This window comes from Xiphophorus maculatus, chromosome 9 (genome assembly GCF_002775205.1).
Source record: "Xiphophorus maculatus strain JP 163 A chromosome 9, X_maculatus-5.0-male, whole genome shotgun sequence".
Taxonomy (NCBI): domain Eukaryota; kingdom Metazoa; phylum Chordata; class Actinopteri; order Cyprinodontiformes; family Poeciliidae; genus Xiphophorus; species Xiphophorus maculatus.
In genome coordinates, this window is record NC_036451.1 from 25,333,392 (window position 1) to 25,352,491 (window position 19,100).

Sequence of the window (19,100 nt, forward strand, 5' to 3'; positions counted from 1 at the left end):
ATGTTAGTGATTGGGTAAAATTTAAAACCTCAACACAGTCCTCGTCTCCAGGAATAAATTGTTTCTCACTAGCTGAGAGTCCAGAACCTTTGGACGAAGCAAATAGAATAGAACAAGGGCCTGGTTCTTACTAGGCTACCATGATGCTAGCACCACAGTATTTCAACTTGGGAATGTTGCGTTCAGGCAAATGTGCAGCCTAAGTCTTTGTCTTTTTGCTAAAAAGTTCAGTTTTGGTTTCATCTGAGCAGAGCATGTTTGTTTGCATAAAGAACAAATCTTTATGCAAATCTTTATGAAGTCCATGAGTAACATTTGCCTCGTTGACAGATTCTTCTGTGGATCTCCGTAGCTACTGGAGATTTAAAACGGGCCTCTTTGCCGATTCTCTGAAAAAAGATTTTTAGACTTATCCACAAAGTTCTCCCTGACCTGTCTGCTATATACCTTGGTCTTCGTAATCCTGTTTGCTCACTAACGTTCTCTGAGGCCTTCATCATTAATTAATAGGCAACTCAAAGACAGTTCGTTGCTGTGTTTTTTATTTTATTTCGTCAAGTTGTATTTGTAAAAACGTAGAAAATCCTTGCTTTCTTTTCTTTAAATTACATTGTTCTTTTGTTTGTCAATCACAGAAAATCTGGATAAAAATACATCGTTTGTGATTGTAACAGCTTGACAACGTTGTATTCCGATAACAAAGTCAGCATATGATTCGTTATGTTTAGTAACACTGATTCGGTCACACCTTGTAAACTCTGCAATCACCTCAGCGGCAGGGAGCTGTTCACAGCTCTATTCATTTCTATCTCTTGTATTCAAATGAGGGGATGTGGTTATCTGACGCAGTCAGACAAGGCAGTTAGCCGGATTGGTACCAGATTAGATCAGCTCTGCAGTCTGTCTGTAGGAAGAGCTGGGAAATAGAAGTGGCTTCACAGCCAGTTCACAGTTTATCTTTTCGTTTGTTTGGCATTCTATAAAAGTACATCTGGTTGGGAATCGACTAACTTTGGGTGTGTTGTGGTGCTCCGAAGAACAGCGAAGATGCAGGGAGTAAAAACGTTAAAGACAGATGAAGTGAAGTACCTGAGGTCATCCAAAACGACAGGCAGGAGAGGAAATGAGAGAGTGGGTTGGAGCAGAGAGAAGTCAGTGTGAGGGGTAAAGTATCAGAGGAGGTTGTTATGGATAGGGTAATGAGGATACAGATGATTTGCAGTTTATGCTCATAAAGGGAGAAACTAAAAAAGGGCTGTAGTGCTGCAACTCTGAATATACTTCTTAATATATACTTACAAAGATTTTTACCCAGTTTGTTACATAGATTTAAAAAAAAAACCTGTTGTTTCTCTGAATCTCATTAAACATTAAAACACCAATTCTTTAACCAGTAATTTGAAATCAAAGCTACAGTCGCACTTCTGGCTTGCCATGTACAGTATGTGTGTTTTGAAATGGGTCTAAATGTGAGAAAGAAGGTGATTTTGATCTATGACGTTTTTAAAATGCATTCAGAGTTCAGCTGAGTCATGACCGGGCATGTTGCTTTTCAGTGACCTCCCTGTCTCTCCCCGCTCCTTCATACGACTGGATCAACTGGACATGTGGGAATGAGTGCCTTAAAGTGCTAATTAGTCGCTAAATAATGAGTAGCTAAATCAAATATGCACTGATGTTTGTCTTAGCTGTCTTCATGGGTAAGTTAATATTATGATGCATTTAGTGTGACAGTGGTGGTGTATATGAGGTTTATATGGTGTAAGACAATGGTCTGCAGACTAGCGCTAATCCGCTAAAAGCGGAGCTAACTTTTTACCTAGTTTTGAAAACGGTTAAACAATTAGCTAGCTTTGAAAACTTGGTTTCCCCCCCAAATTTTTTTAATATAAATTCTAATGTGGTAATTTACCTGGCTGCTTTGTGAAACTTTCAGTTTCAGTTTTGGTTATCAAGTCAAGTATTCTTTATGTAGCTAGCCGGTTTCTACATGGAGGAAGCCCGTTTATACAGCATGTTTTCACTCCTTATTTCCATCTATTTTTCCCCTGCAATCGCTTCATTCCAAACAAGAATCACATAGGAGCAAAATAAAACACAGACATTAGAGAACAAATACAATATCTAAGGGCATCAAAGAACACGTAAACTATAATGTCAAAATTAAATTGTAGTCTTTCAAGGCCAGATACAATTTTAGGGTTAATGATAGCTAATATTGAATTTAACACTTTAGCTTCTGCTGAATACTATGTTGGTGTAGTGCTTTAGCTTTAGCAGAACTCAGTATCAAGGAGGTGTTTAAGTCTGAGAAATCACCAAAAGTAAGCTAGGAAACTATTCAAGCACATTTAAGATATATTTAAATGTCAACTATAAACCATCTGTATAACAAACTTTGCTCTCACACATTTGGACCTTGTCTACTCTACAAATATATATAAATAAAACACAGCAGAAATGCCACAAAAATTCATTTGAATGCTGTTAATTATAGTTCTCAAAGGAAAACCTGTACTTGCTTAAAGTAGTACCTGCAGGTTAAACCTTTACACAAACGGCCACTAGTCTCTGATTGGTGCTTTTGTAGCGCTTACCTTGAAATTCCACTGAAACTTGTGGTCCTGGGGTTGAGGGAGACGAACACATATTTTTTCTTTCCATTAATAATGAAATTGGTTAAAGTAACAGACCAAACAGATTTAGTTAAATTGAAAAGCTATTGAAAGAGGGAAAACAGACAGACAGCGGAGGAGTTCTGACTTTCCAAGACACTTAAGCAAACTGCTGGGGTTAAACGCTCATCAGCCAATCATGCTTCCTAATGGCTACTAGTTCAAGGTGCTTGTCTTTTACAACAGCAGGATGGAAAAGCCAATTTATTTTAAATAACATAGATAATGAGCTTTATTATGCTTATGGCGTCCGTGACCTTGGTGGTCTCAAAAATTTGGTTAAAAAAAAAAACAGGCTGAAATAGATAAAGTTCTTTGTCTCGGCACATCCTTTCATTAGCTTTTCTTAAGAATGAAGCTCGCTTTGTTACTTTACCTCTAAACCCACTGCCCTCCGGAGGGTCTGCTTCTGAGCACGAGAATCAACAGGAAGGCAGAACGGCGGTTCTGAGTCACACGGGACCCGAAACCGTTGCTGTTCATCACCAGAGTCTCAAATAAAATGGTTGCTAAAGAACGCTTTGAAAAGAAATGAACCCAGAACTCGGCAGACCCAAAGTTGGCAGTGGAAATATGGCATTTAAGTAACGCGCTGCTGTGGTAACGAGGAAGATATGATCTGGAGAACAGTAGGCATGGTAACCTGCGTAAGTAATTAACCTCGGTGACGCTGAATCCCACTGCTGAACCTCTTCAAAGACCAGCACAGCTATCAGATATGTGACGGGTCCCAGCTGCTTTCAGCTCGGTTAACTAATGTGCTCTCATGGTTAGAGACACGGTTCCTAAAGTCAGAGCACAAAGAAAATCACCCTTCCTTCCTCTTCTTAATAGATGCCTTAACTCTTATAATCCCCACTAATTGAGAACATTTTGACTTTTAAAATGAAGATGTGAGAGCTGAAAGAACACAGAGCATCCATGTTCTGCTTTGGTTTCGGAGGTAAAGTAAGAACGCCATTTTATTGGGTGCAACTTGCGAGTACCGGATGGGACGGCCTTTCGTCTTTACCATTGCCTGAATTCGTTTTTTTAAATGAGATTCAACAAGATTTCACAATTCAGATTTTTTCCTCACAATTCTGACTTTAATCCTTTAAGATCAAAAGTCAAAATTCTGCAAAAAAATAAGTCCAAAATTCTGACTTTAATCTCAGAATTCTCAGAAACTCTGAACTTTTGTCCCCTCAGTGACCCTGATCCTCTTCCACAGACTTCAGTGTAATACTCAAAGAAATTTCACTTCATTGCACCTTGAATTTACAGGATATTGAATCATAAATGGACTGGCACTCTGTATCAATACTGCCTTTTCTCATCTGTCTAGAATTCATATTTTTGGACCAAAGCGTCCTGATTGGACGATCCGTACAGTGAGTTGTTCTGTCACTGGCTTCCTCTGGTATCCAGCTTTCCGAGCTCCCAGATGCCGTCTGATTTATCCGTTATGTAGCCAGCGATGCTCTGAATCGACTGGAAGTCACTTCACCAGAGAGCTTTCTTGGAAAACACTTGGTGGCAGTAAAGCTGAAAGCTCCGTTTGTCGTTTGCAGTGATGGACGCCTTGCTGGGTGGTGTGTGTGTGTGTGTGTGTGTGGGTGTGTGTGTGTGTGTGTGCTCACAGTCTGTCAGTTCTATTATGTTTATATACCAAGCAAGTGGAAGCAATAGGGATGGGGGGGGGGACACCATCCCTCAGGCAAAAGCTCATGAGACAAAGAGAGAGGAAACAGAAAAACAATGACGTGCCGATGCTCTCTCATTACCACAATTCTGAATCACTCCATGCAAAACGGGACATTAATTGCGCGGCTGTAGAGTTTATCGGCGACGAGGCGTATTCAAATAAGCGGCGATAAGTCCGGCGTGGAGGGAAGGCCGCAGCAGTGTGAGGGCCAGCGGTGTGACCGAGGTTGGCTAGAGAGAGAGATAGCAGCTTGTAAAAACCAGGAGGTGAGAGCCACAACGACAACAGGTGTGGGAGAGTTCCTCTACATTACTAAAAGGAATCAGTAACATCTAGGCAAACGGTCTGAACGAGGCAAATCACGCTGCGGAAGAGATACAGCTCGCCCGCTTCAAATGCTGCCATTGTTCCCCCAACCCGAGTATGTAAAGCGGAGGCCGAGATAAGCGCCCTGATTATCACCTACTATGATACACGGCAGTATTCTTTGTTGGACGGCAATTAATGTGCGAAAAGCGTATTCCTGCAATTCCTGGCAAATGGAGTGATGGCGTCTACTCAGGGCGAGTTTCCCCCAGTGGCGCTGCGTCCACCTGGAAGACGTCCTACAACAAATGTGACAAGGTACCGACACCTTGTTGAAAAGAAAATCCATTTCACATGAAGAGAACACATGACCAAAACCAAAAGTGGGAAATGAGCTTCCAGTTTATAAGACAACGTGTTCAAGCGGTTTATTGAGCGAGGACTTTGCATCGTTGGAGAAACGTTTACTAGATCCTGCCTGGTTTTTAGCTTGTGTTTCTTTCAAGTGAAAAGATGAGTGAGGAGAGTCAGGCAGGTGTGTTCAGCAACAAATTTCACTTTAAAAAATTCTGATGAAAGTTTGGATAAAATGAATGTGATGTGTACATAAAGCAACGATGAATTATCCTTCCTCTGAAGTACAGCCAATTTACAGTTACTATTTCTAACTTAACGTTTGAAATAAAATGACTTCTTTTAAAACTTCTTTAAAAATGAAAACCAAGATGTTTGATTTGAGACAATAAAAGATTTTCTTAGGCTTTTGAAAACTTTCTGAGGCTTAGAAAGTTAAGCATAGTGATTAACCACAGCGCTAGAGTGTGATTAATCTGATTAAATGTTATAATCGATTGAAAGCACTACTATATATAAACCTAATCAGTTACCAGTTAAGTTCACGGACATCGGATCGGTGTTGTATCCTGTTACGTACCTGTTGGCAGAAATCCGTTTCTCCCAAACAAAATCATCTTTGGCAAATTAAGAACAGCTCACCAACTGACCTGAATGCTGCTTTTTGTGGGGAAAACAGTTAGAAAATCTAAAATAAACACAACCAAACCACTTTGCCGAATGTGATCTGAGACGTTCCTGGACTGACTGGAGTTTGAAGTTTTGGCTCAGTGGGCTCCTACACTCCTCCTCGGAGGCTCAGGGCTTCGAGTTCGCTCCCTAATCGTAACCGAGGCGCACGGCCCTCAGGATGGGAATAAAAGAAAAAATTACTTTCATTAAGAAATTCAGATTTCCTCCACCCTTTTGATCTAGTGCCAGAAGAACATTTATGCTGATGAAATGCATAAATAAAGTTCTTAAATGATCCCATTCCTCTTTAGTGCGTGTGTCGGAGTTGGAGAACCTCCAGACGAGACAACCACAATCACAGTGAGTGCCCCCGAAGAGAGATGACTTCCGAGACGGCCTGCCTCGGCTCCGACTGTCATGAGGCTCGCCGTCCAGACCTTTTCTGCACATGATGGCGTTTTCTGTAGAACACTGAACAACTGTGTTTTCACAAGTACTCACATCGACTAATTAGTCTTCAAAATTTTGAAAGTGTCTGCTATAAATCAGCAGTTTGTTCAGAGACGCTCCTGTAATAAGACACTTCATTCCTAACTAACTTACCTACAGAAAACCTGAATTTACTGTGATTTTAAGCACTTTAAGCTCTGTCACTACCCACACCTCGCCCGACTACTGCCAGACCACAGTCACTTCGAAGAACCTGTCTGACGACATGAAGTAGATCAAAGAAATCCTGCCTTGATCTCAAGAAATCCAAGAACAGATGAGAAACGATGATGTATATCAGTCCGAAAAGGGTTGATCAATTTTGGGTGAACAGCGATTGGTTGATACTTGCATGTAAAATCGATCTTATCCACCCTCCTTATCTACCTCCTCAAATGCCTGAAAATCAGCGAGCGTCCTCCTCATGTTTCCAGACTGGGATGCTTTTGAACTCATTTGGCAGGAAAAAAACTACTTTGGGGCGGGTTGTTAAAATTTGGGCTGCTTTTCAGAGGGAAATTCTTTCGAAATAATAGAAATAGTTGTCATTGTGTGCCAGGAAAGCACAAAACCTTTAATAAAATGCTGTGTTATTGCACTTATCTTACCGGCTATTTTATTAATTTGTCGACCGTGACATCATCGATGATTAGTGATCGGTTCATCAAGTGTCACGATGTGGTGTTGTTGTAAAACAGCACTGCAAAATCCCAGGGCAACGTCACAATTTAAGGACACAAAAAAACTCAAGTGTCGTGTTCAAGGGGTAAAGTAGTTAGCAGTCCCTTCTGGTTCTGGTAGGAATATAATAAAGGACGACCTAAAATGTTGTGAATTGTCACAAGTCTGAATCCAATCAATGGCATATGGGACACAAGACTGACTACAGCCAGCGCTATCAACATGAATTTCATTCGAGGTTGAAATTTGGGCTGGTTCTTTTGGAGTTGGGCGGGTTTGATGTTGTTTCTGGACTGAAAACGGCCAGTCAGCTCTGGCAACCCTGGTGCCCTTTTGCTCTACCATGACAGAGCGCTGACTGACGGACCAACCCACCAGGTCACGTCCGCATATGCGCAGTTAGCAATAGTCTCCCAACAGTCTCCCTACTGCTGCCAACTTAGCGACTTTGATGCTATATTTAACGACTTTTCAGACCAAAAAACTGGTTCAAAATTGGAATTGCAAGATCGGCCAGAAGACTAATATCAGTGCATTCCTAGTTTTCATGATTCAACAATCAGGGAGACAATGGGAACAATTTAAGGGGGCGGTCCAAGGAAAAGTCACTACTGACAAAGAGGAACATGAAGACCCATCTCACATTTGCCAAATAACTGTCTCAATTATTCTCAAGTCATTTTAGAAAATATTCTGACGAAATAAAAGTGGAGGTTGAGAGAGAGAGAGAGAGAGAGAGTCCTGTTACATCTGGTGCAAAATCAAAACATTTTCAGTAAAAGAGCTAAACATAGTGGTGGTAGTGTTATGGTCTCTGAACGAGGCCATTAGTTCATGACCTTAAGCTCATTTGAGTTGAGCAACAGGACAATGACTCAAAGCACATCGTCAAGTCCACCTCCGACTGGCTTAAAAAAAAAATACAAGGAAGGAGGTAAAGTTAAGGTCTAAACGTATACCAAATGATCTTAAATAAGCTGTGCTCCTCCAAAGTGGCCGGAGGAAAATTCTCTAAAGCTGGTAACCCATTTTTCCCTCGTCAACTTGTTGCCATGTACGGCTGATCGTGAGAAACTCAAACCCTCTCAGTTCCAGCTGTTGGGGAGGGCTGGGCACTTCTGCTAAATGATTCCCCTGTGGTCTTACCGGATGATGCGCCTTTCCTGACAAAGGAAGCACTTTTACATTTATTGTGCAACGCATTGACAAGAAAACTGCTCATACATTTTTGAAGTGGAATGATAATAATAAATAAAAAAAACCCTGAAAATTAAAAATAACCCTGCTAATTCCTGGGACTTCTGGGCAGACGACTTTTCTGGTAAACTTTGGGTCACCATACAGATTAGCCAAAAAGTGGAGGAAAGATATTTCCTCCACTGAAGAGTTACATCCAACACGATCAGCAGTGATTGCAGAATCTCACACATTATCCTGTTGAGTCATGTGAAAAAGAGTAAAAGTTTTGTACTCAACAATCTCTGAATGCAAGTGAGGTTAAATATGGAATCATAACCTGGGATAGAAAAAGTCTGATCCGAAAGGGCAGAATAAAAAGCGTACGGTGTGGCTGTGTGTGTTTGCTGAAGCCCATTATGTAAAACAGGTACCAAATGTTAGTCTGCTGACCTGCTGATGGCAGAAACGCTGGGTCGGTTTCCATGGTTACAAGGTAACCTACTCTGGGAACCCAACTTAATTAGTGGCCGAGGTTTCTTGAATAAGCCCTTGCATTTTTAAGGACTTCCTGTGTTTTTTGGGGGTTTTTTTATTTTTATAAATCGTTCCTCTGGTTTGAAGGCAGTGGAGTTTGTTTTAGTACATCTTATAAAAAAAAGTTAAATGTAAATATTCAGAGAAGAAAAAAGCCTCAAAACGTCTCTTGCTGCTCAAACTGGTCCAGTTTTCTCCAGCCTCTTCAGCATTATCAGACTAAATTAGCCTGAATTCCATCAGACATTTTAAAGACATGATAATAAAAAATCTCAACAGTTTTAATGAGATACAATTGCAGGAAAAAAATAAATTTGGCTAATGTATGGAGACTGGTGGTGTGATGGGACCTTCCTTAATGTAAACACTACATTGTTTCTATGAAGTCTGTCTTGACGTATGTCAAGCATCTAGTTGTGGCTTTATTATTAGGAACACCTCATTGATGACAGGCTCGACCCATATCGCCTTCAGAACTGTCAATTCAACAAGATGTCAGAAACATTCTCCAGAGATTCGGTCCATGTTGACGTGATGTCATCAATAGCTGAGTTTCTGTGCAAATTGAAATTCCGAAAATAAATTTGCTTAATGGAAACATGACAATTTTGAAAAAAACAAACAAACAAAACAAAACTCACGTATTTTGATAAAACGTTTTCGCGCCAGGATGAGGTGCTATTTCAGCCGTATCTAAATATATGTATTTCGCAATGGAAACAATATTTTTTCATATAAATAATAATAAATGAATATATGTGGGAGTGTAGTCACTCCCACATATATGGGCCTTGTCGCTTCAAAGCCTAAACCAGATGCTGATGTCTACTCTGATTGGCTGATAGATGATGAGCGTCACGGCTGAGTCATGAATATTTCTCATGTAACTGTCAGACTGCATCTGTCGCTGCCATTATTTTTGAATGACTCATCGTTTTTTCATGTGTGATTTTAATTTAATTTCTTATGTAATGAAAGCACTACAATTGCAAAACATTAGCAGAATATCAGCAAAGATTTGCGCACATTTGAAAAGGAAATGCAGCTTATAATAAGATGTACAGGATTTGCAGTAAGTGTGAGAACACCATGACTGGCTGACCGCTAAAAATGCTTTTGTGGATCTTGGCTAGCTTTTAATAATCCCTAACTTAAAGTTTAAAATATTGTGAGTGACTGAACCTGTGACACGTAGAGGATTATGTTGAAAAGGGACTTAGAGACAAAAGTTGAGACAACTTGCAACAAACAGCCAAAAAGTACATGTCAACAATCAAGAGTGTGACACGGCGAGGCAAGAGTAATGGATGCAGCTTACGATGTAGCAGGGCTCACAGTACGCCTTCTTGTCCACAGCGTAGAAGGGTTTGCCACGCAGGGGTTTGCTGCAGGTCATGCAGATGAAGCAGTTGACGTGGAACACCTGGTCCATGGCGGTGCAGCCGGTACCCTCGCCCACCACGTTCTCCCCGCAGCTGGCACAGCGTCCTGGGTGGCAAAGGCAGAGAGGAGGGCCGACCACAGCCCAACCAAACAGTCAATTGAATGTTTTCGGCTTCAGAAAAATCCAGGAGACATATTCCACTTTTATGTAGGCTACAGTGAAATGTGACTCTAGCTCCATTAGCTGGTGGTTCTGACAGAAAACGCTTGACCTGATGCTTTTTGTAATAGGGATTGACCCCAAGATACGAGAGCGAAAACGAGAAGAGGTGCACAAGCATTTTGAGGTATTGGTGTTGTTTGATAAAAAGTACAGATATAACCTGGAGGGGAAGTATTTTATGCTGCCTCTGGGTAGAAACACACATTTAGCTTAACAAATTACTGAATCCACAAACAATTGACTGAAAAAATTAATTAATCAGGCCTGGGTTGACTGTAAAAGCTAATAGTTTCCCAACTGCAACAGATTGATGTGGCAAAAAGTGGAAATGAAAACCAGAAGCTCTTCAAATTTGCTAAATATTCTGTAACTTCAGTGTATCAAACAGATAATGAAGATGACAGTATTGCCAAACTGATGGTCCCATTTGGATTAGGTCTCTGAAATCACACTGCTGTTCAGATCAACAGTCCTCACCTGTAGATAGTCAGACTCCAGCTTGTGTAACCAGGCCTAGTCTGAGTGGGCTTTCAGAGACCATCTAACACATGTTCAAGTGGGGAAAGATGAGAGAGACCCACTGACCACAGGACCGTCAACGTGAAGCAGTCTGTCCAAAAACCCATCTGCCATGTGTGGACGGAAGACATTTTGATGACTGCTCTTCAGGGAGTTCTCAGGAAGAGTCAAGACATTCAGTAGCTGCCAAAGAATCGTGACAATCGTTTAAAGCATTATGTGCTTCATTACCGCCTGCCAAATCCCATTTAGCTCATTGAGCTTGCCACTAAGAAAACTTTTTCAGACTGACCATGTACAACACAGATATCTTTCTCCTCATTTTCCCCCAAATAATTCCCATCATACTACACCGACTCTGAGAAACTTTCCACCCAGTGGTGAGTAAAGATTTACACCAAGAAAACTATCACGGGACTAAACGATAGTCACACACGGACATAATGGCCGACGAAATGGGCAAATGAATTGGCAAAGAGCAGTTCGAAATGTCCAAGACAAGTAGTCAAAACTTCCATCATATGCTGATGATGCTGTGAAATCCATCTATGAGGATCTACCAACCCTTAACAAACCAAATTTATACTCCCACTGTACTAAATGTCAATCAAAACGTTCAACACGTCTAAGACAAGACGGCTCAAATTCTTTTACATCATCCCAGAAAACTAAAGCTGCCCCTTAAATCCATTCCCTAAAGTCAGAAGTGCCTCATCTTCATTTCTATTTCAAACCGACTGGATAAGGAAGGATTAAATACTATAATTATGGCACATTAAAGAGACCATACACATCACTGACGAGTGACATCTGCTAAAAAAGTCGGGCTTTAAACGATAAAAATAAGAAGAAAACTTCAGAAGTACAAGGAAGTCTTTGTAACAGGGGCACAAGTGAACTGATACTATTACTCCACAAAGAGCCTGATTGCATATTGCGGGACATGGCATTTGGATATCTTTAATTGAGTTGGAGATATCTTTAATTGAGTTTAAGATGTCCTCGACTCAATGCAAGTTATCTTCAACCCAATTAATGACACTGTCAATTTAATTACTGGTATCTCCAAATAATGGGGTTTGAACAGATATCTGAGAATGTTTTATGTGTTTTTTTTACACATCTGAGGACAGATGCAATCTCGCAGAGGAAGCATGATACAGTAATATTTAATTAATTCAAGTTCAGTTCAATGGATCGGGTTTTTTCTTTTCTTTTCTCTCCCCCCTGCATTTCGCTTCATCTCAGAGCTGATTTGGACCGATGATTGACGCTCCGTCTGTTCTGAACGGAGCGGTTCAGGCGCGTTACAGACACAGGCGAGACGCTAACCGGGGGCAGATGGAGTATCTGATGCTTGCTTTGCTTTTTTTTCTTCTTTTCCACAGTTCCACTCGCTGTTTTTTCATATCACGAATTCAAACGGAGTGGAAAGCGGGATCTGTCTCAGGTATCAGCGCAACTTTGGGCTGCCGAGATCAAACATCCGCTCGATCTGCGAGGGCTCGCAAAGAGTGCGCTAATCTCAGAGAAGTCATTATCTTATCACGGGGGGGGGGGCTCCGCAAACGGAGAAAAGCGTCTAGCAAGAAAAAAAAAAAAAAAAAAGGACGAGCAGAGCCGCGGCTTCACAGGAAGGCATTACTGGAATACTGAACATCTGTAAATCTGACTGTTAACGAGGCTCATCGTTCGCCGTCGGGGGGGGAGGAAAAGACAAGAGAGGGAAATTGCAAAACAAAGGCCCGACGTTTAACTTCTCGAAATTCTTATCATAGCCGCATTTTTTTTTTTTTTTTTTTTGCGCGTTAATCTCGAAACGACTGCCATCCCCGGCGAAGCCGACGCGCCGACAAGTTTTCATAAAGCCTGCAATCGGTTTTCATCTGCTCCCGCAGCTCTATCCACACCTCAATTACGGCTGCGTTACCTACTGTACGGGGAGGCAGATTAAACAAACTAGTGAAGGCGCGTCTCCGGGGGACATGTGGGTGTCAGTGGAATCACAAGCAGGGTAATCACTTCAGAGAGCCAGAGGGAAAGAGAAAAGGAGAGAGAGAGAGAGAGAGAGACGGAGACGAGCCTGTTAGTGGCTCCGGATCACAGGCCATCTTCAGTGAGTGGATGAGAATGCCAAACATGTCCCACAGGGCTCCCACTTTAAATAACGAGCAGGAAACCTCTCGGAAATCCTTTTTCCTTTTGGCGGTCTGTGATCGCGAGGGGCCCGAGGAGATACCGGCGCGCGGCTGTGGGTGAAACGTGCGCGGTTTTTTTTTTTTTTTGCCTGCACGTATTCACACATATCCTAACATCACAGCGAGGGAAGGGGAAGAAAAAAAAATAAATAAATCAATCTATTCGCCAGGCAACGCCACATATGTAGACGAGATCTGAAGTCAGAGACGTGTGTTGTACGGCGCGCTGCGCTGCGTTCACCCACACAGCAGCAGATCTGAGGCCGGCCTTCAGCCTACTGTACGCTCTGATCTCTGCTCTCCTGAACAAACATTAAGCTCCTTCTGTTGTTTGGAGGACAATGTTATTGAGGCTCTGAAATCCAGTGAACAGAGTCAAACTTATAGATGTGGAGAAACTCGTTAGCAACCCCGGTAAGGATGTGTAGGGAAGTCTTCAGACAAAATGTTATTTATTCGGCAGCAATAGTCTGGCACTGGCAAATTTAGAAACATCCAACTGTCAATTTGTACATTTATTACAAAGGGGAGAAAATAAAACACACTTTAAGACATAAGTGGTATCATTTATTGGCAACCCAGCTGATAACTTTCTACAGCTCCCTTCCTGGCAATAGAAAAGTTCGGTGCTTATATCTTTCGCATGGTTTGTAGCACACAAAGGGATCTTTGACTGCTGACTCCGGTTATAACAGGAAATATGATTAGTTACCGTAGCTACGCAGATGATACACAGAACTACATCACAATGTCAGCAGGTGGCTCTAAAGCCATCGATGCACTGAACAGATACTTGGTAGAAATCCATGATGTGAACAGAACTGAAGTTATTATCTTTAGACCTAAAGATGATCTGGAGTCAGAGCACAGCTTCAGTTATGACAGCTGGAAACTAGAGGTCAGGCCTCAGATATGGGTGTGAACATTCAGAGTCACATAAAAACGGTTACAAAGTCGGCCTTCTATAACCCACAAGACATTCCTAGAATTAAAGGACTAATGTCTCAGCAAGATCGAGAAAAACAGCCATTTGTTTATTTTTAGTTGCAACAGTGTCTTCACATGTCTGAATAAAAGAAAAGTCAATCCTCCAGCTGCAGCTGAACCAGAACACTGCTGCTGGTGTTCTGACTAAAACCAGGAATACACAGAGCACATCAGCCAGTTCTAAAGTCTTTACACTGGCTTTCTGTAGCTCAGAGAATAGACTTTAAAATACTGCTGGTAGTTTAGCACCACAATACACTAAAGATCTGTTGTTGTATCAACCTTCCACACCTCTCAGGTCTTCTGGTTCTGGTTCTGCTCTGCATCCCCAGAACCAAACATGGAGACGCAGCATTCAGCTTCTATGCGCCTCAAATCTGGAACAAACTTCCAGAAAACTGTAAAACAGCTGAAACACAGAGTTTCTTTTAAAAACCCACCTGTGTTGAGTTGTTTTTGTACCATAATAAATGGAACATTGACCAAAATATTTTATGTTTACTGGTGATTTTAATGAAGGAATTTGACAAAATATAATGCTATTGGTTTTCACGGCTGTTGACTGCACAAGGTGTTACGATGTTCTTCATGTTCTCACAATGCAAAACACTTTGAACTGAAATAAAAAAACAAAACTAACTTACTAGTGACTTTTCAGCAAGATATGGAAGCTTTTTAAGTCAATAATTCCTTAATATTGATGAAAACATACTAGTATAATTATCTATAAATATCTTTTTTCTAAGTGAAATAATCTGCCAACACACCCAGTACTTTTTCATCAATTTGAAGCAATTATTAACTTAAAACAAGGTTCATTATCTTGCTGAAAAGCTGCATGTAAATCAGTTCTGTCTTACTTCAAGCGTACTAAGACTTCTGCACTAGAAAGTAGAACAAAAATACTTGGCAATATTTCTTTTCTTTTGCACTGATCTTACTTCATTCAAATTTGGGGCTAAACTAAATAGCTTATTTAATAATTCTAATCATTTCTTATGAATTAGTCTGGCTTGATTTGATCATCTCTTGCTCAAAAGCTAAAACACTAAGAACTTTAGTTCTCATTTGCTTTTAACAGATTTAGATCTTTTTAGTTCTCATTGGTGAAGAAATGACATGACGAGCCCTTAACTTCTTCAGTAACGTGACACGTGTTGCTGAAGGTCAAAACTGTTCTCTTAACATATTTGTCCTGTTAAGTAAAAGAGAAAAATCAGATTTTCTATTTCTTTAACACAACTCCCAACAATTTCGCCGCCACTCCCGTAAAGTCGTCCGCGACGTTTCCCCCCACCCACAAAGCGTAAATGGTTTCAGAGTCTCTATGTTGTTTCTAAAAGCCTGGCTGTCTGATAACAGGGAGGAGCGCTTCTTTTTTTTTTTTAACCATTCCTCACATCAATTATTTCATACGGCTGTGTTGGAAATAAGCTTTTTCAATTTGGAGACACGACTTCAATTGACTCGTTGAATAATACAGGACAGCGAGTGAAGCAACTCCCCGTATTTACCCCCGTGGAGTTCATCCCAAATACTTTCGAACTATTTCAGCCGGGCATAAAGGAATCATGAAAAAGCCCCGGCGCTCCCCCTGCGTCCCCCTTTTATTTTTTTCGCGCGGGGAGTGGAACCAGAGTCTTCATATGAAAACTTCAAATATTTCCTGTAGAACCAACGCAATGGCGACGGGTGGGATGAGGAACGGGGGGGAGGAGGGGAGTTCATTTACACTTTACTCACTTTCTTTGCTTTCATTCTTCAACCCTCAGAAGTGTCTCTTCTCTGTTACATCGAAAGTCAAAAGGAGGACTGAAGAGAAGAATCTTTTCTTCTTTTCTCCTCTTTTTTTTTTTTAAAAGAAGCACATTCCCTGTGAGCTACAGAGGCTTAGAATGGTTAGACAATTTAATTGGATAAAAGGAAAAGATTAAAGCGGCCCTGACTCCGTTCCATAAATAATTGATTTCTAATGTATTTGTAGTGGCAGTGAGACGCCGTTGTTTGGGATTGGGGGATGTTGAGTGGCAGAACGCTTCAGATTTCCCTCAGTCTTTGCCTTCTTTGTTTTTTCATGCCGTGAGATTGAAGCGGCATGAAAGGCGGAGAGGGAGCACACTTGCAGCTCAATTTGATCTTACATAGTCAGAAATCAAAGATCGTGCATGTAAAGAAGGATCGCAAGGAACTTTTTTTTTCCTTTTTTTTTTTTTGTGGGAGACCAAACTTTTCACACAATGTAACCAAAGGATACAAATTCTGCTGGTGCAACCCTTGCAAACCCCCCGAAGGCAAAGCTAGCGACTGCACCTGCTATCCAAAACTAATAAAAGAAGCTCCACATCCATTTTGGGATTTCATCTGAACTTCTATGCTTGGATTAAAACAACTGATAGATGAGTTGGTAGGGGAGGACAAAGACACAACATTTGAAATCTTAACATCACTGCGAACGAAGAATCAAAAAAACGCATCAAACAGAAATGTGCGTCATTTAGCGCGCCTTCAACTTCTTCACATTTAGTCACATTACGGACGACTAAATCACAAGAGCAGATCTGTTGAATACCTGGCTGTTCTCCTGAACCGACAGGCTGAAGAAGCAGCCGGTACGCACGCTGCCCATCTGAAGGAAGCCATGTTCTGCTACAGCAAATACTTCGAGCAAAACCGGCAAATTTAAACTACTGGTTGGCCGCGAAATTCAATAAATTAAAAATGCAAAAGTTAGTTTGTGATTTGGGTAAGACTTTATTTAACAGGGTCTGCATAAGACTGAGAAGACACTGTCATAAACATGACATAACATCTGTCATGAACACAAAGGAGTCTTTATGAATGTTTATGACTGTTGTTATGAAGTGTCAATTGGTCAGTAGTGACACTTTTAATGCAAAGTTGCTTTAGAAGTTGCTTTAAAAGTGCCAACTTTTAGTATTTTGTAAATAATGACACTTTAATGCAAAGTTGGCACTTCTAATGCAACTTTTAAAGCAACTTTGCATTACTGGTTGTAATGCAAAGTTGCTTGTTGTTTTTTTGTATCTCCTTCTAATTCATGAGAAGCACTTTGAAGAGCCTTGTTGCTGAAAATGTGCTACATAAATAAAATGACCTTTTTTTACCTTACCTCTGCCTACATCTCCCAAAATGCTGTACGGTTCTAGATTGGAGTTCAGTGAAATTATTGAACATTTTATCAGACGCATTTTCTAATAATATTGATCACGTCTCCATAGCGATATATATCGTTATTTATTGGTTGCCCAGTCCAAAGTCCTGAGAATCTGACTTGAAATGTTCCGTTCACAAACACTCATCATTCAGCCTGAGCTGCTGTACGAAGAAGAAAGGACAAAAAGTAGCACACAGCTTCACAGTTATACATTACTACTATTGAACTACCACATAAACACCTAATTAAATACATTCAAGCTGAAAAACCTCTAGGAATACAGTTAACTCTATGAAACACTGTATTCTGGATAGTTTCAGTTCATGATTCTAAGGCCTCAGCAGCTAAAACTGGGTTCAACAAAAGGACGAAAAAGTTCTTGACCTAAGCAGTGGGCCGCTGAGTGTTTGACGGAAACAAAGCAAATGAAAAGAAGCCCGACCACCAGCCGCTGATGAGCCACAGGCCACAATTTGTGCGTTTTCATCTCTTCGCCCTCTGGGGTTAATCTTGGCTGTTGCGTCGGCCTGACAACGCCGCGGCCCTGCAGTCGGCACGAAACGACAAGAGAAATAGCTGTCATCGCTTGTGTTTCAATCTCCGAACGCTTCCGTCCTCGGCCCCGGAATCTCATTCTCAGCGTCAGCAAAAAAAAAAAAATGTAAAAAAAAAATAATAATAAAAGAACGGTCTGCAGAAGTGCTGGGGCGACGGCGGAGAGGACGGAGGAGAGGCCAGGCAGTGCCACGAAGCATTACGGCTCGGCCCGTCAGGCCCAACGGCCGGCAGCGAAGAGGGGGCAGGGAGGAGGCGGTGTAGGTTACATGTTTTGGGAGCAGGTTGGCAGGGGCGACATGGAGGAGCGCCAGGGAGCGAGGACAGGTGAGCGTGTTTGTCTCCGTGTTCACGCCGCTGCTTATCGGCGCGCACCAGTACGGGCTGCGGCGTGCCGACTCGTTGGCCGCAGTCAAACGTTCACTCGCAAGTGAAATCTAGCAACGTGAGCGCCCGCGAGCCTCAGCTGGACTCGCACGCCAGCTGATCTTGCAAGCCTCACTGGAGCTGTCTGATGGAGGCAGGGCGGCGAGCGTCGAGCCTGGCGGGAGAGAGAGAGAAGAGGCGGGGGAGGAGGGAAGGGCGGTCACCTTATGTGAACCGTTGCCAAAAAAGCGCTGAGAAAAGAAACCCCACGCTGGCTGGCAGCTGAGAGACTAGAAAGCAGTAAGGAGAGGTCAGCGGATGGGTGAGAAAAAAAAAAGGCAGCGAAGTCTCATAAACTGTTACAAATGTTGAGCAGAAAGCTCAAAAATACTGATTAAGTACTGAGGGGGGAAAAACACACGACATGAACAATACAGAGAGAAACGATGACACGGCAGAAAAACGGCTCTCCTCCCATTCATAAAAGGACCCAATTGTAGGCAGTTTAAAACAGCAAACAAAAGCTTGCTGGGTTTTGCAGAATTTCCTTCAATCTGGTAAATTTGTAGATTAAGACTGAAAGCATTTCATGTTATTTCCATGAGAAAAAAAAAAGGCTCTTAGAAATCAAATCCGTCGCTTCACACTGACAGGGATGCAGGGTTTTTCCTGTAAAAGGCAGCTATAATGGATCATCCTCGGGTATTGTGGTGGATAATTTAGCCCTTTGCTGTCGTACATTATAATCCACTGTAGGTGGTATAGTGATGCTGGGGCTTAAGACAAGTTGCCATGTCACCAGACTGCTGTGTGTGCTCGCCTCCTCCCCCCTGGGTGGTCCATGACCTCCTTCTAGCAGCATTATCCTTCTGTCTCACAGCCACTGCTGGATGCTTTCATTTCATTAAAAAGAAAAGGTAGAAACCTGCAGTCGTGGTCCCCTGGTAGCCTCCACATGGGGTTTAATACGGCCTGTCATAGTAATTACTGACTGTAAAGTGCATACAGACGACCTGAGCCTGATTTGCAGCGTTCGCTACGTGGGAACACTTCCCAGATTTGAGCCAACATGATGTCGGAATAAGCAGCGGGACGGCTAGCAGCGTGGTGTGAGCTG

The 19,100-nt window shown here is 41.8% G+C and overlaps 1 protein-coding gene across 6 annotated transcripts in view; it reads right to left on the bottom strand.

Annotated features, from left to right (window-relative positions):
* Positions 1-19,100, bottom strand: part of LOC102221655 (lipoma-preferred partner homolog) — a 180,268-nt gene that overhangs the window by 19,294 nt on the left and 141,874 nt on the right. For all 6 annotated transcript variants that reach the window (XM_023339730.1, XM_023339732.1, XM_023339735.1 and 3 more), the window contains one exon: positions 9,896-10,065. In XM_023339730.1, coding sequence (XP_023195498.1) covers positions 9,896-10,065 — 170 coding nt within the window. The remainder of the gene's footprint in view (positions 1-9,895; positions 10,066-19,100) is intronic.